Source organism: Pleuronectes platessa, chromosome 20, assembly GCF_947347685.1.
Source record: "Pleuronectes platessa chromosome 20, fPlePla1.1, whole genome shotgun sequence".
NCBI classification, from domain to species: domain Eukaryota; kingdom Metazoa; phylum Chordata; class Actinopteri; order Pleuronectiformes; family Pleuronectidae; genus Pleuronectes; species Pleuronectes platessa.
The window spans coordinates 3,149,117-3,164,892 of NC_070645.1; the positions used below are offsets into that span (position 1 = coordinate 3,149,117).

A 15,776-nucleotide genomic window follows, 5' to 3' on the forward strand; every position below is an offset into this window, starting at 1 on the left:
ATTTATTCGTATTATTACACCGAAAAAATGAATGAAGATGGTCATGTGTGTTCATCTGTTTCTCAAAGGGACAGAAATGAATGAATTAAATATCAAACTGATTCAGCAAACGGATTTAAAATTAAACTGAGGAACTTGCAGTCAATTTATTCGTATTTTTGCTTTGCGATGAACAAACATCAAGTTCAATCATTAGTCGGTATCACATTTGATCAGAAGTGAAGTTTATTTACATATTTCACAATTTATAATGATATTATAAATTGAAATACTCGAAGAAGGACACGGGGTCAAGACGCTTTTGCAATTGCAGAATCTGTTGCATAGTTTGACATGATCAAACAGAATATACATTTTCTAATATTTAGCTATATGTGAATTCCAATATTAAACAGCCAGAGACCGGAAGAGACTGTTGCTGCAGGGGCCACAAATGATTCTAACAGAGTCCAAACAGGCTTGGCTGTTCTCAAAAGCTGTTCCAACCACATCTGGTGACACGGGGATTCCACTGGAGGACAAGCTGCATCCATCTAAATAACAACCTGATGGGGAAAACTACACGTTAGAGACTGTATGTAAATTCCTGATAGAAATAAATTTCGATAAAGTGCTGATAACCAGGTTAAAATTAGGTCTCCAATCTCTAAATCCAAAATATAACAATAGGCCAGATCACTTTGCACTTAAATATGCCATTGATGTTCCTTGTTCTCACAGATTGACTTTTCAATCTAACTGCCACTGATTTTTCTAATCTTTTTCTTTTTACCTCAATAGATTCAAAGCCAAATCAAAAATATGTGTAGCATCTCATAAAAGTATGAAATGACTTGGAAAATCCCTGACTTGGTATCTCATAAATGATTAATAATCATGAGAACCCTTCAGAATCTATGTGATAGTACGTAAATGATGGTAAAATATAGTTTTAGGTACCAAGTCACAAACGAAATTAATTTGAAGTACGTATTATCATTTTGTTTTTGTTTTGGCAGAATTGGTCTTCAACATTTTACAGACATTCATGTCAAATTCCCCCATTTTGTGACCAATTCCAAACAAGCTTCTGTGAGATTCATCCTCCGAGGAGAAAAAGGTGGAATATTTGTTCTGTAAAAGCGATAAACACTTGATCCTACTACCCACGTATCCAGCAACTTTCTTTGATTAGTTTTACTTCATCTACTGTGCAACTCACACAGTAAACAGACATTTTCATTAAAATATCAACTGTTCCATGTCTCCTATTTATTTTCAGTGTGGTTGGTGCTTGTTGAGTAAGCATGACTATGGGATGTCTGTAAGGACAAATCTAAAGAAAGAGCTCGGCTATCTGATGAAACTACCACATCATCATCGTCCAAGTATTTATCTCAGCGCAACATTCCAAACTGGAGCTAACATGTTCAACCTTTTTACAAACACAGCACGGAAACAAGTCATCTCGCGATTCTTTGAACATAAGCAATGAGGATTCATGAGCAAGCACATGTAAAGTCAAATATAATTAAAGAAAAAAACTTCAGGTCGTAGTTAGGAAACAGTTTGCTTGATATTTTTACAGAGGGTTGATTTGAACTTCAGTTGATTCACATTAGATTTCATAAAATGTTATTTATCCTAATGTCATCTTGGCTTTTACTATGACAGTCAAAGTCATTTCCAGCCTCAAAATTACAGAGATTTGACAAAAATCCTAAAATTATCCAGTGTGAAATTGTGTGTTTAATTACACTTTTAGCTCAATGCAACTGTTCTCCTTTTTTATTGTGTGTTACTGTTTTATTGTTTTGTGGCTGTTTGTCAGTGCATGTCTGTGTCTTGTTTTTGTCTTATTTTTACCAGATTGCCTTCAGGATTAATAAACTATTGTATTGTACTGTAATGTATTAAAAATGATTTAGCTTCATGTCACTGAATAATCCAGATGCAGGACCATATACCAGTAAACTGCAGAACTGCTCATTAAATGTTTGTTTTTGTTAAAAATAAGAACTCATCATACAATAGGATATTTTCCTGATGACTTTTTTTTAAAAAGGAGCATGATATATTCATGCAGATCACTCAGTGCTGCCACTGGTGGCCAAATGGTTACTCCCAAACTGTCTGTGTTGAAGAGTTTGATTAAGAGTAACACTGCTATTGTAGATGTTGATAAGTATGAAGCTACAGCCAATAGCCAGCTAGCTTAGTTCAGGTTAAAGATAATCTGCATCTAAATTCAGGGGCTGCATCCTTTGGAGGCCGCCAAACTAAAATGAGACTGGTCTGGTCTACAGATGATTTAAACAGTTGTGTTTAGTGTCCCATGTGTCCTGCTGTACGATGGAGTTGAAGCAAGGACACATTTGAAGGAGCCTTCCACAGCCTGGTCGCGCCGCTGTGACTCGGTCCGTCTTCCTATGAAGCCTCTGAAGGATGCAGCTCCTGAACTGAGACACAGCAACAACAGAAGTCTGCCTACCAACAAAACAAATTTCAAAAGCAGATCTGTAAGAGAGGACTGGCTCACTCTCAACAGAGACACTGAGTTACTTCACACCAACCAACGGGTCCTTGTTTGTGCACTTCACTTGATCTCAATCACCATATTGAACTCAACTATGAAACAGTGGTGTTCACAGTAAATCACTTACACAAGACCAGGGGGTGATTATGAAGAAATTGTTTTGAGTAGAAATAAATAAACATATTTTACCTAATTTTTCAGGTATGAAAAGGCAGCCTGACTAAGGGCATCATCAAATAAGTTAATTAATATCAACTCTTTTAAATTTGAAGTGTACATAAAGTCCTGTTTAAGTCCAGTTCTTATCATCAGTTCAGTTTAGCTCGTTTCTCTCTCTCTCTCTGATTTTTTTAATCTCCACTTTGGGTTTGATTTGAAATCAGTGTTTGATTTACCTGAGCAAAAACTGTTGCCATGAAAAATTTACCATTATAAGTTTGAGATTTTTGTTTCAGCAACTTGAAGGAAAAAGTGAACGTCAGAACCTAACGTGTATTGTCGAGGAGACAATGGGATGTGAGTGACTGTTAAACAGAACAGAAAGTGACCTTGTCGAGCAGCTGATTCTCCGTCACCAGGTCTGAAAGTGCACGCAGTGAGCTTCACAGAAATAAGCTGAGTGAAGATCAGTTGTTTCCTAAAGTGTGCGAGGCTCTTGGCACCTACTGCATCTCACTAAGAGAGCAGGGGAACAGCCATTAAAATTCACTTCTATCCTTCCTCTTACTATCTTTTCAGTTTGAGCACATACAGACAGGACGGGATTTATTAACTTACTTCCCCTTTTCCTGTTTACTCATTTGTTTCAATTTGATTTGATTAAATTTTTTAATGTAAGTGCGGTCAATGCAGCAGCACAAAGTGTGTTTTCATACCTTTGTCTTTGCTTGAAAATGCCAGTAAAGAAGCTAGAAATGCAGTTGGTTATGTACTGTTTGTAAACAAAGTTTATAATCTAACTACGTTCACATGGACACTAGTAATCTGAATATTGACCATAATCAGAATAAGACATTATTTAGATTATGATGTTGACATGAGTTGCGGTGTAATATTCTGTTCATATTCCGTTTGCAGGTTAAGGAGCATAGCCTGATACGTAATTATGTCATTACGTCCAACGTTATTCTGCCAGTTTTAAAACCCCACCCTGAAATGGTTTATTGTACGATGCTAATGTTTTCACCATTTTGCGTGCTACAACTCCTTTCTATTTCTTCAATTTGCCCAGGCAATGTAACATCAAGCATTTGGTAACTGCTGTATGTCGATATCGCAAAATGCTGTAAAAACTTCAATAGGACATAATAATGCAACTAAGACATGCATGTCTACATAATGCAACTAAGGTCGGAAAAATAATTTTAGATTTTTTAAATTAAATGACTGCTTATTCCAAGTATGACCTTATTCAGGTTAGGGTAATCTGAAAGTCATGGCATTATCTCATTCAGACTATTGGTGTTAAAATCGGAATATTGACATTGTTGACAACGCAGTCTCTGGCATTTCTTACTATCTAGCTATCTTTGTGGGTCAAAGTTTGAACTCTAGGCTTAACAATTCCTGCCTCCCACAAGCAAATCCAGTATTTCTACAAAATGTGGATGTTTTCACTGCTACTATGACCAGGCCTTAGTATGCAGTAACACTCTCAAGTTAAAAAAACAGTTGATTTTCCTGCAGCACACATGATCCAACTCTGCTAGTGATACAGGACTGACAGTGTTGCTGGCTCAATGCCACACAATGACGATGGCTGATGATCATGTCAGCTGTAGACAGCTGTTACCTTCCAGAGTAAGGTGATGGTGAAAACTAACTGTTTTACACCGTTAGCCAGAAAGTGTCATTTCCGTACGTGGGAGCCAAGACATTGCATTAGACACTGGAACAAGAGCAACATGCCATCACCGCATCTCAGCAGCACTGTGGCCAGGTCTGATGAGGTAAACTAAAAGCCTTAATCAGAGTAACAGAACATTGAGCCACACGCTGCTGTGGTGGCTCATTATATCATTACATAACTGGACGACACATATACTGTCATAAAAAATGCTTCAAGAACTCATCATTTAGTAAAAAGCCCAGGCTACAGTAAAATGGTGGATAGAAAATAAGTCAGTGTCATGCGTGAAACTGTTTTTTAAGAACCGTTTGTATGTTGATGTGTTTCTGTAGAGAGTGTAATTACTTTTAATCAAAATTACCCAGCATTTGAATGCAATATGAGTGTGACAGGCATGTTTCTGTTTGCACAGTTCTATCTGTAGCTGCACAGGGAGGGAGGAGGGGGAGGGGACAGTGGGTAAATCCAAAAATCTTCAGCTCAACGGGTCCATCATCACTCGTCCTCAGTTCAACAAGTCCGGCAAACTCGCTGTACACACGGGTCCACAACTAATCAAAAGTAAAAGACTCACTTCAGATTGAGCAATGTGCATGTGTGTGTGTCTGTGTGTGTTTGCTGGAATATGTGTGTTTGTGCATCTAAATTACTGGTACTGTTCCTTTTCGTCTTTTCCACAGAACAACATATTGGGTTTTCCAAGTTTTACATCCAAAAAAGAAGAGTTGTAAATATTTGGCAGGCCTCCCCTTCCTCTTCATCATCTTCATCAGATTTCCCTGGAATTCTTTTCTCCTTCCCTCTTTCTAGTCAAGTTCGATCTCCTCAGCAGACTGCAGACTTTACTTCTTGTCGCTGTTTTGAAATATTTGTTCGTAGGACGGTGGTGGATGGTTGCAGTAGGATGGAGGTGGAGGATAGGAGCTCATCATCATATGGGCGGAGCCAGGCTGTGCTGCGTATGCTGGGTGGGTCATGGTGATCCCCGGGTCACCACCCGTCATCCCATTGACCCCGAAGCCATGCATACTTCCTGGCTGCTGGGAAACTGGAAAGAAAAGGAAGCAAAATGGTTAACATTTATCATCAGTTTACTCGTTTACAAATATGGATAATCTGTGGCTATATGATCATACACTGTCATATTTTATACATCATCAGCATCATTCTATTCTAGTTGTTCAGTTCATACTCTGAAAGATTTCAGTCTGGCTGGATTTGTCGACACATGTGATTACTGGTGGTGACCAAATGCTTCGCCAAGTGCAAATGACAAATATATTGACCATCGGGGGCAGCAAACACCCCTTGAGCTGGACTAAGATAAATAAATTCTGAGTACATACCAGGCCTAAGATCTCGACCCAAGGCCCATGTAATTTCTGTCATTATCACACGAAGGAGGAAGAAGGAGAAGGAACTGAAGATGAAGACATTTCCATTTTGTCTGAGTACTATGATCCCTTCTTGTCTATACTGACTTAAGAGTTCATTCTTGAAAGTATTCTACTCAGAGAAGATGGAATTTTGAACATGATGTGTCATACCTCTGCTACTGCACAACTGACGCTGGATATTTGGTGTTAGGAACAGAAATTAAGTGTGAAAAAATAACAGAGAAAAATAAGTATGTGTGAGAGAGAGAGAGAGAGAGAGAGAGAGAGAGAGAGAGTGAAAGAGATAGACTATACAGTCAGCTGACCAGAGGCCTCTGGGAAACTGAGCTGTCTTCAGACATCCAAATGAACAGAAGCTGTTACACTGTCCCTGTCAGCTGTTACGGTGATGCAAGTATATGAAAACCGCAGAAAACCCATTGACTTAAAGTATATTTTTAAATAAAGTTAGTGAATGTGAAGCATTACTTCAGAACATGTCCACACTGAGAATTTTTGGTTTCCAAAGACATCAGTGTTGCTACATGTATGCCTGACCCCTTCACTGCACGGGAGTTTTTAATTGCCTAAATGTTGGAAATGCTGCCGGTCCTGTTTAAGTTTAGAATTTCTAGGGTTATGTTTTAATCTGGATGGACAGAAAATTTGATTTTTAGAAAACGATGATATCACCCTTCTCCTCGTCTTATAGGTCACGACTCAACTAGAGGTGAATACAAAGTGTTTCTAACGCTGACTGTCAGTAACAGTTCCTCTGTATCAGGCTAAGAAAATAAAATCCTGCTGTTCTCACCATTGCTGCTCCATGGTTGTATTATTTTCTGCAACGATCTGCAAACCCAGTGTAAGTGAATGTGCATGGGATATGAGATTTCAGGTGTTTTAGGATGTAGAGATAATTATTTCTGAAACACAAGTTAAATCATTTATCTGGATGAAGAATTTTTCTAGTTGTGTTTGAAATATCAAGCCTTATATGCCAGTACAATTTCATCTGAATGTTTTTTTACAGCATATCTGTTCTTTACATAAATCGTTTACTTTTGTAAATATTGTTTTGCTAATGATTGAACATTTGAAAGTACATATTTTCATCATTCCCAAATGCCCTTGCACATCCCCTCAACTCCACTTCGCCATCCCAGCACCTCAGTCCACCAGAAACTTTGAGAAAATCCTGTCCCATCTAGTTTCCTTCAGAATAGACTTTTACTTAGAGCTTATTATGGAGTTCTCCATTCAATTTCCTGCTTGGCTGCCTGACACAGAGTGAAGTCCCATTCATTTAATGGTAACACAATTAAAGACTTTATAGTGAGATAAGAGTTTTTCCTGCTGTCCTACTTCGCAACATCTTAAGTTTTAAATGGAACAGGACACAGCGCTGATGAGAACAAAACTGAGTTTTGATTAGTTTGTCGGTTATTTAGTTTAAAACCCATTCCCCTTGGCAGTAGAATAAAATAAAACACAGTATTTTGAAAGAGAAATAAAGACTCATTTGAATAATTAACAAATGTCATAGCCTAAAGATTTGTATCTTCTGTGTACAGTGTTTACCAAACTCAGTAGAAATTCATCAGTGGTAGTCACCTTCTGTGGACATTTCGTTTACAGCAGCAGACCTATATAGATGTATACGTAATCCTCTAAGTGCATTAAAGTTAGACTTTTCTCAAAATTCTTCCATTAGCTTTCTGGGATCCATCTCATCAATCAAAGTGCTGATTCATGCTTTTCATTAGTCAGACTGTATAAATACATCAATCTCCATTTCTTAGCAGCAGGGCCAGAAGCCCTGTTGGGCTGGATCAGGACCGATGAACTGATTTGCTGACATTGGCTTGTTGGCTTTTGTGCACCAAAAACTTTAAGGGATAGTTTCCCCAAAAATGAAAATTAGCTCTTTATCACCTGATTGCTATGCCGAAGGAGGGGCTGGTGAGGTGTACGCTTTCATATTTAAAAAAACAAATAAAACAGAAAGGGAGGGTAAAGGCGGACATTTAGGCTAAATACATGGTGTAAAGGAAACCGTTTAGAGTTGGATTGGCTTACGGACACTTGGATGACACCACAGGAGCAGTATGGAGGCATGTTATGTTTTTTTCCGTTTTTTTTTTTCCCGTTTGAAGAATCAGTGACCATTACTTCAACTCTAATAGATTTGGCTCTAACTGGTTATCACTGAGACCACACCCACCCTGCCATCGACATAGTGGTGAGTTGATAGTGAGTGAATAATTATGTTTGGATGAACTCTCTCTTTAAATAATTAAAGCATCACAGACGCCCTCCTTCGATTTAATGCAGCTATTTCCAGCACTCTCATTTTTATTTATTCAATCATCAGCAAACAAACACTATAATCAGTGGTTTCATCATCATCAAATATCACAGAAATTCTCAGTAGATTTGATTGAAAATTACCAAACAAATCATGTGATATTTCACTTCAGCTCCAAATAATAATATTTGATTTGGTCTAAACCTTTCATTTTTATTCAATTTCTTTTTTCATGAAAGCACTTTAATGGAGGAAATGTTTGATGGCGGCTCTATAAATAGATGTTAGACGAAATTAGGCTAGTTAAGAATAGACCACATCAAATACTGTGTCATATTATCTGTGAGTGTAATGTCTAAACACAGATGTCTCGTGGACCACAGCGGTGGATCTCACCAGCTTCCATTCTGGGAGAAAAGATTATAAATGACCAAAACACTGGTTTTAAGAGCTGTTTCGTCAGTTGTATGTTTTCTTTTTTTTGTATTTTGTAAATGCTTCCTTAAGGATCATAATTCAATTCATAATTCGGACGTTATCTCAATTAGTCCAGTTAACTCAAAATATTCTCCTCTTACAGCTTATATGACAAACTCCTGATCATTTTTTATTTGTGTGCTTTGTGCTACTTCTGATACTTACTTACCTGAAATTTTTATCCTTTTATAATGGTTTTGTTTTAACATGTTGTTTATTTATCTTGTCTCATCCGTAACATTTTAATTTCTGTACTTGTGCTCTATTGCTGTGTTAACTTCGAAATGAAAATGAACTTTTCTAAATTAAGCCTTATCAAATTTATTTAAATGATTTCCTCTTGTTTATCGTTTGCCTTCAATTTTTCATTTTTCACTTTTTAGCACTTAGTAATTGTGTTTTGGAAGATACTACATTATATAAATAAAGTTGTATTATTCTCTATTATTCTCATATCATGTAGAGTGAAATCTAAAAGGCCTCTGTGACCTGGACTCACTGAACTTTGACTTCACAGCGTTTTAATCTCACAGTACCTGGTGAGGTGGCTGGGTGCCTGGTGAAGGACACGTTGAATGCCGGATCGTCTCTCAGAGGGGACGGATACATCCGTCTGCGGATGAAGAAACCAGCACCACAGCAGAACAGCACCCCCATCATCAGCAGCACCCTGTGAGAAAGAGAACAGACCTTTCACCAACCCAACATCATGAGCGGATATGACCTTAGGGTTTCAAAATATTTCAAACTCTCACATGCTCAAATAGTCACAGACCTCATATAAGAGACATCCTGAGGACAAGATTCAGGAATTTCAAGGCAAATATCAGTTAATTCCAGTGGATTCCACATAATTAGTAGATTCACTCACTGGGACAAAACGTATCTGCAAATCTTTTCGTCTAAATCTCAACTTCACGAGACCGGATGTTCAATAAACAAACATAAACTACAGAAGCAGGAGGTTCTCCCCCCCCCCCCCCCCAGTGTCTTTACTACCCAATGCCTAAGAGAAGCTGAAAACACAGAGTATAGAACTACTTTGCTTATTTGTGTAGTTTAAGGAATGATATTTTTTATTGATAAAGATGATATGGTGCATTTATATATAGTTGTAGGAACTGTGTCACCAAGCTTCTGAATATTAGAATGACATGTTCACTGGGTATTTTAATCTCTTCATCTGAAGAGAAACAGTGTAGCTGCAAAAACTCACCAGAAATACCATAGTCTCTGGATGGACAGGGCCCTCACACAGCAGCGAGTCCCACAGCAGTCCTCATAAGAGCGACATCTGAAACAAAGAGGCACAGTGAGCCGTGTAGCTCAGCAACAGGCAGGGGAAGTTTACTGGTAAAGCACATCTCAACAGTTAGCCAATAGACAGTGCTTCACATGGAGGCCATTAGCAAAAAGACATATACAACCTGACAAAAGAAGGCATTTAGATATAATGTAAAGATTGAGTATTCAAAAATAGACAGTAGATCAGAAATGTATTTTGGCCCCAAACCAATTTAGTGCTTTATAAACCGACTGTAGCATTTTGATTCTGATTCTTTGACACACAGGGAGCCAGTGTAAAGATCTGGGAGCTGGACTGATATGATCCACTGTCTTGATGTTGATGAGGACTGTCATCAGCGTTTTCAATCAGCTGCAGCTTTATGATCAGTTTTATTAGTTTTACCTGTACATACATGATTACAAAAATCAAGTCGTCTGAAGGTAAATGCCTCGACACCTTTTCCAAGTCCTTCAATCCTCCATATGTTCTTAAAGTGGTAACCGGCTGATTATGTAAATAAAATTACACCACCTGGCTTGGCTTACGGTTTCAGATATTATTTTTAATTATCAATTATTGATTTATTCATTATTTTTCCATTATCTGGGGTAGTGGGATGATGAACAGTAGAGACTCGAGGATGGAGCCTTGGGGAATTCCACATCATTTTTGTCCACTCAAATGTGTAATAACACACAATAACACAAATACTCTCAAAATAAACTCACGCTGTGCTCTCTGTACGTTTAACACACTATCTAATATCAAGCTGTTCAATGACTGTTCAATTGTGTAGAGTCAGGGACAGAGTTACAACCAGACCCCCACACACATACCCATAAATGATTTATTCAACAAACTGATAAAGGCGGGTCGATCCTCTGCATGACAAAGCGTCCATGAGCATGACACTGAACACTGAAATTGACCCTATTGGCTGTGCTGTTCCCATAGAAAAAGGGCTGCCCATAGATGCACATGGAAACATGTACAGGGCAGTACAGCATTAGTTTGCACTGTGCAAACAACCTTGTTACAGAGAGACGTTCCAATAAAATAATTCAGTTGAGCAACACAGACCATACGTCAGTCACAATGGACATGTGGTCTCAAGATTCAATTCAATTGTATCTGCATAGAGCCAAATCATAATATACATTATCTATTTATCACCAAACATAGAAGGCCAAGACCTTAAAAAGAAACCCAACAGTTCCCACAACGAGCAACTACTTCCGGTCTCTTTACTGTACAGGAAGCAGAGGCTCTCTGTAGTGCACAAGCAGACACAGGGGTAATGTAATATAATGGTGCCATTAATCACATTTTCTGCATCGTAAACTAAACTTTTCAAAGTTTCATCCTGTCGGCTAAATATTCAGAACAGACACCAACTGATTCATCAGTCTGTGGAGAGCCACATAAAAGCTGCATTAATACAGCTGAAATAGCAACAAGGTGTATGTGTGTGTGTGTGTGTGTGTGTGTGTGTGTGTGTGTGTGTGTGTGTGTGTGTGTGTGTGTGTGTGTGTGTGTGTGTGTGTGTGTGTGTGTGATATACGACTGTGGATAACCACCATGACAGCGCAAACCTCACACTCACGGTGCTGTCTGGCATTTCAGCAGCAGACCCGAGCTGAGTGTCCCTGGAGGCCCCCGGGCCCAAAGCATGAAGTTCAGTAGGATGTTTTGAATTGAGCAACATTTACGACAGCTCCTGCTATATTCACTGCCTGTTCGCATTCATACATATTCTTATTAGCTACTCGAGGTATAGCAGAGAATTTAGAATCAATTCCAAACAGAGTTTTTCAAAGTTTGAATCAGTGGAATCTCAGGAGACCCTCATTTCAAAGTTATAAGATCTTTCATCCTAACTTTGAGACATAGTAAGTGATAAGATTAGTGTTTTTTTTCCCTCAGGAATGAATGAATACAAATTATAGCTTAATGGTATTGATTTGCATGCTTTTATTTGCAAAGGGAAAAACTCTTGAAAATGAAGTAATAATTATTTATTCACTCATAATATCTGTGTCAAATCCATCTTATCCTTGAATTATACCACAAATAAGTTTTTCATTTGCTGATTCTTATGTCATCATTTTGTCTTCAGAAGAAGAGACTTAGACGCTGAGTTGAAAGAATAACATGAGAAATGAGCAGTGAGGCTTAAAATCCTCCAGCTAAGACTCTTAAATTTGGTTGCAGCTAAAGCACCACAGAACCGTGGAAAAGGCAGATGTGGAGGAAAAGATATATCAAGAGTCTTACAACAGGAATTAGGCTAAAACCCTCTGAATGATGTGGTTCGGGCTTGAACTTAACAAGGGGCAGAGACATTTCACTTTCATGTCTCTGTGTGGGAAACGTGACTGCTACGGTAAGAAGGGTCAGTCTCAGGGCAACAGAGGCTCTTCTCCAGTCAACATCTGTCGGGTAGACAGGTGGTTTCATATCATACAGTAATCTGATCAGTGGAGCCGCACCACGAGCCATTAGACATTTAATGTACTGTATATGTAGATTGTGCGGCATCAGAAAATGGATTGAGCTCCAAACTAATAAATAATTGTTTAAAGTAACATTGTTAAAACACTGCTACGAGTCACCTGTTGAGCACAATGATTCTGAAAGTGTCTGAAAAACCCACAAAGAGGACGTTGCACCACGTGTCCGAGCTAAGTTAACATTTTTTATATTTTTCGAATGTTGTACTCATATCTGATATCCATGAATGATGAAGGCAAGTGTTTGGATGCAGAGGCTGGGTCTTGGGGTCATCATTAACCTTACATGGTTCGACCTCCATGGATCAACTTGTTACCGACCACCAATTTTGACATTTTGACAGTGAAGCAGGTGTAACTTAAACTATAGATTAAAATTGGGGTTGCTAAATTAAGGTTTCTGCTGGAGTAGCCAATTTAAATCATTGCTATTTTGTCATTTAAGTTTTACTAAATTTTTTAAATATACATTCTTTTCCTTCTTTCCGTCTTGAGACTGGAATCGGAGCAGTGCTTCATGATGTCCTCATACAGTAATATAGTTAATTTTCCGGGTTTAACCTAATAGAGAAAACAGTTTGCCGGAGGCTGGAGGAAGGGGAGACAGAGAGTGGGAAAGGGAGGAGGTGCCAGAGTTGTTTTTCATTACTAAGGTCATCTCTCCTCACTGACACTCTGTCTCTTTCTCTCTTCCTCATCGCAGCTGAAGCTGTGGCCGGCAGCTAGAGAGCAAACTAAATGGATGAAAGTTTAAACTGTGGGAGAAGCCTGTCGTCTGTGTTTTCTGTTAAACACAATTGGCCTCATTGACAAAGCGTTCTTTGGCTTCTTCTCCCTAAAACCCACTTGAGGACCGATCTCCATGAAGAGCTCATCTGTAACACAATTGACAAATGAAACTTGTGTAAAATAGGCAAAAAAATAAAGAAAAGAAAGTTCTTATAGAGATAGAAGATATTGGTGAATTAGGCCCAATCTGCTTCCCTCAGTAGCTCGGAAAATAACAATGTGTTGAACTTTAACCATGTTAAATTTAACCAAGAAGTCTCCATCAAGCAGTCCCAACGATGGCCTGCATACCCGACCTTTGTTGTCAAGATTACAATATTAAATACACAGAGTGTACCAGCAGCAGGAAACCAGACCTTCTGCATTCAGTATTCAGTATTCATTCATAAATATTCAGTGTAGCTCATGAAACTGTCATAAAAACATGGTTATAGGTTGTGGAGCAGTTTTGAACAAACAAAATAAGTTTTATACACTGAAACAATGAAAAGATATTGTGATCTAATGTTGAAATATTTCTCAATCTAAGTTGTTGTGATCACTTTAATTTCCTGCATGTGTTTGACAGAAAATGCATGTGCACATTAAAGTGATGATGGGCCTTGTTCCCAGAGGAGCATGAGCAAATATTCACTTTCCAACCTTTTTCTACGACTACATGAAGACATTTAAAACACTTTTTCTTTTACATTTGTTTTAGGCTTTATTATATATATGTTACATTATGTTCAAAAGGCAAGAACTGATGATATCGTATTAATAACAAAATAAGTATATGTTGTAAAAGAAATGACCCACATCATTATGCAAATCAGTTTTCAACAGATCACTTGTTCATCTATCCCAGACTTGTTGGATATGTTTCAGACCGTCTCCACACATCAGGCTGTACAGCCAAACGGTGGAGTATCAAATGTCTGTGTAGTGGCTATAGAGATGGACAGACAAGGGTTTTGTGTGCAGAATTTTGTTTCATTGGTTTACAGTTGTAGAACATTGTTGTACTTACATGAAGTAGATGGGGTATCCACCTTCAAAATACCAGCAGTATTTTTTCGCCCCTACACACTGTAACAGAGAAGGACAGATTATTAAAGACTGACACTAAACATACATGCATTGAACAGAAAACATCCAGAGAAGATGTTGGTGCTGGACAAATATTTTCTTCTCAAACACAGGACAGAGACAAACTGATACATCAGCCAATCAACTTGCATGGATCTTGGCAATGACAGCTGACATGGGTCAGAGGCGGGGTTACTGCAGGTCGCCAGTATATCACAGAGCCAACATACAGAGACAAACAACCATTCACTTTCACATTCACACCTATACCCTAACTCAAATCTGCATGTGTTGTGGGAGGAAGCTGGAGTACCCAGAAGAAGTACAGAGGGAGAACACTCCACCAAGGCCTAAACCGGATTCGAACCAGCAACCTTCATGAAATGTAATGGCTTACTACTACATCTCTGTGCGGGGAGTTAAAATAAGTTACTTAATTAAAATATCTTAAGTGGAAGTCAATCTGTTGTTATATCACATGTACGACAACTTTAAAAAACGTTTTTCTTTTATTATTTCTGATATGTGTTGCATCTTCTATTAATCTATTTTTTATTTTCGGCACTTATTGTCCATCCATCCATTATCTATTGAGTGTCTGGGTGGGGGGGTTGTCCTCATTGGCTGAAAGTCCACACTCTGTAAAACCCAGTCCTTTAACATCTCCATTGGTGGTTACCTGGTCCAGGTCAAGCCTTGGTCTAATTATGGACATTACCCTCTCTTTCTGCCCCCATATCAATATTATCTAACGCTCTTCCCATATAAACTCTAACAACCTCTCCAAACAATCCAAACCTCTGCGGCCATGATGATAGGATCATTAACCACACCAAATCTACAGGCCTCATCCAACCACTCCTCAGCCAGCTTCAGTCTATCAATTAATCCTAAACCTAAACTCAGCTATAACTCATTTGAATGTCTTGTTCTTAGTCTTCCACGCCAATCCAGGAAACACCAACAATGCAATATTTGCTGTAGTTTACCGTGCTCCGGGGGCTTATCCCTAATATTTAACGGAATTTCCTGAAACCTAGTCCTAAAGACCAATAAAATGATTATTGTTGGTGACCTTAATATTCATGTTGACAATAATAAAGATAGCCTTAGCGTAGCATTTATTTTGATACTAGACTCAATGGGTTTCAGTCAGTGTGTACACCAACCTACTCATTGTTGTAACCACACACTTGACCTTGTATTATCATACGGTGTCGGAATTGAACATTTAACAGTACTTCCGCGCAATCCAGTTCTATCAGACCATAATTTAATAACCTTCGATTTTTCAAAAACTGAATATATGCCACTAACAAAAAAGTCATTTTCTAGATGTCTACCTGATAGTGCTGTAGCTAAATTTAAGGAAATAATTCCAATTACATTTAAACCCGTATTAGGGGAGAGCGGGGTAATGTGGGATATCGGGTAATGTGAGACACCCCCTGTATCTAGGCAACGGAACACATTTGTGGTCATTTGACCAATGTGTTTTCAAGCCCCTCCCATTCCCCCCTTGCCATGAAGGAGAAGTTAGTGCTGGTGCTGTGGAAAGTATGTTTTTTCACAAAATTGTGTTTTTTGCATGTAAAC

At 38.4% G+C, this 15,776-nt stretch overlaps 1 protein-coding gene across 1 annotated transcript; it reads right to left on the reverse strand.

Moving 5' to 3' along the window:
• Positions 1–5,206: 5,206 nt before the first annotated feature.
• Positions 5,207–14,990, reverse strand: vopp1b (VOPP1 WW domain binding protein b). Its single transcript, XM_053413035.1, has 5 exons — positions 14,979–14,990; positions 14,122–14,216; positions 9,742–9,819; positions 9,062–9,195; positions 5,207–5,412 (listed from the first exon to the last, which is right to left on the reverse strand). Exons 1-5 carry the CDS (start codon positions 14,988–14,990, stop codon positions 5,207–5,209), a joined length of 525 nt encoding a protein of 174 aa, XP_053269010.1.
• Between the last annotated feature and the right edge of the window lie 786 nt (positions 14,991–15,776).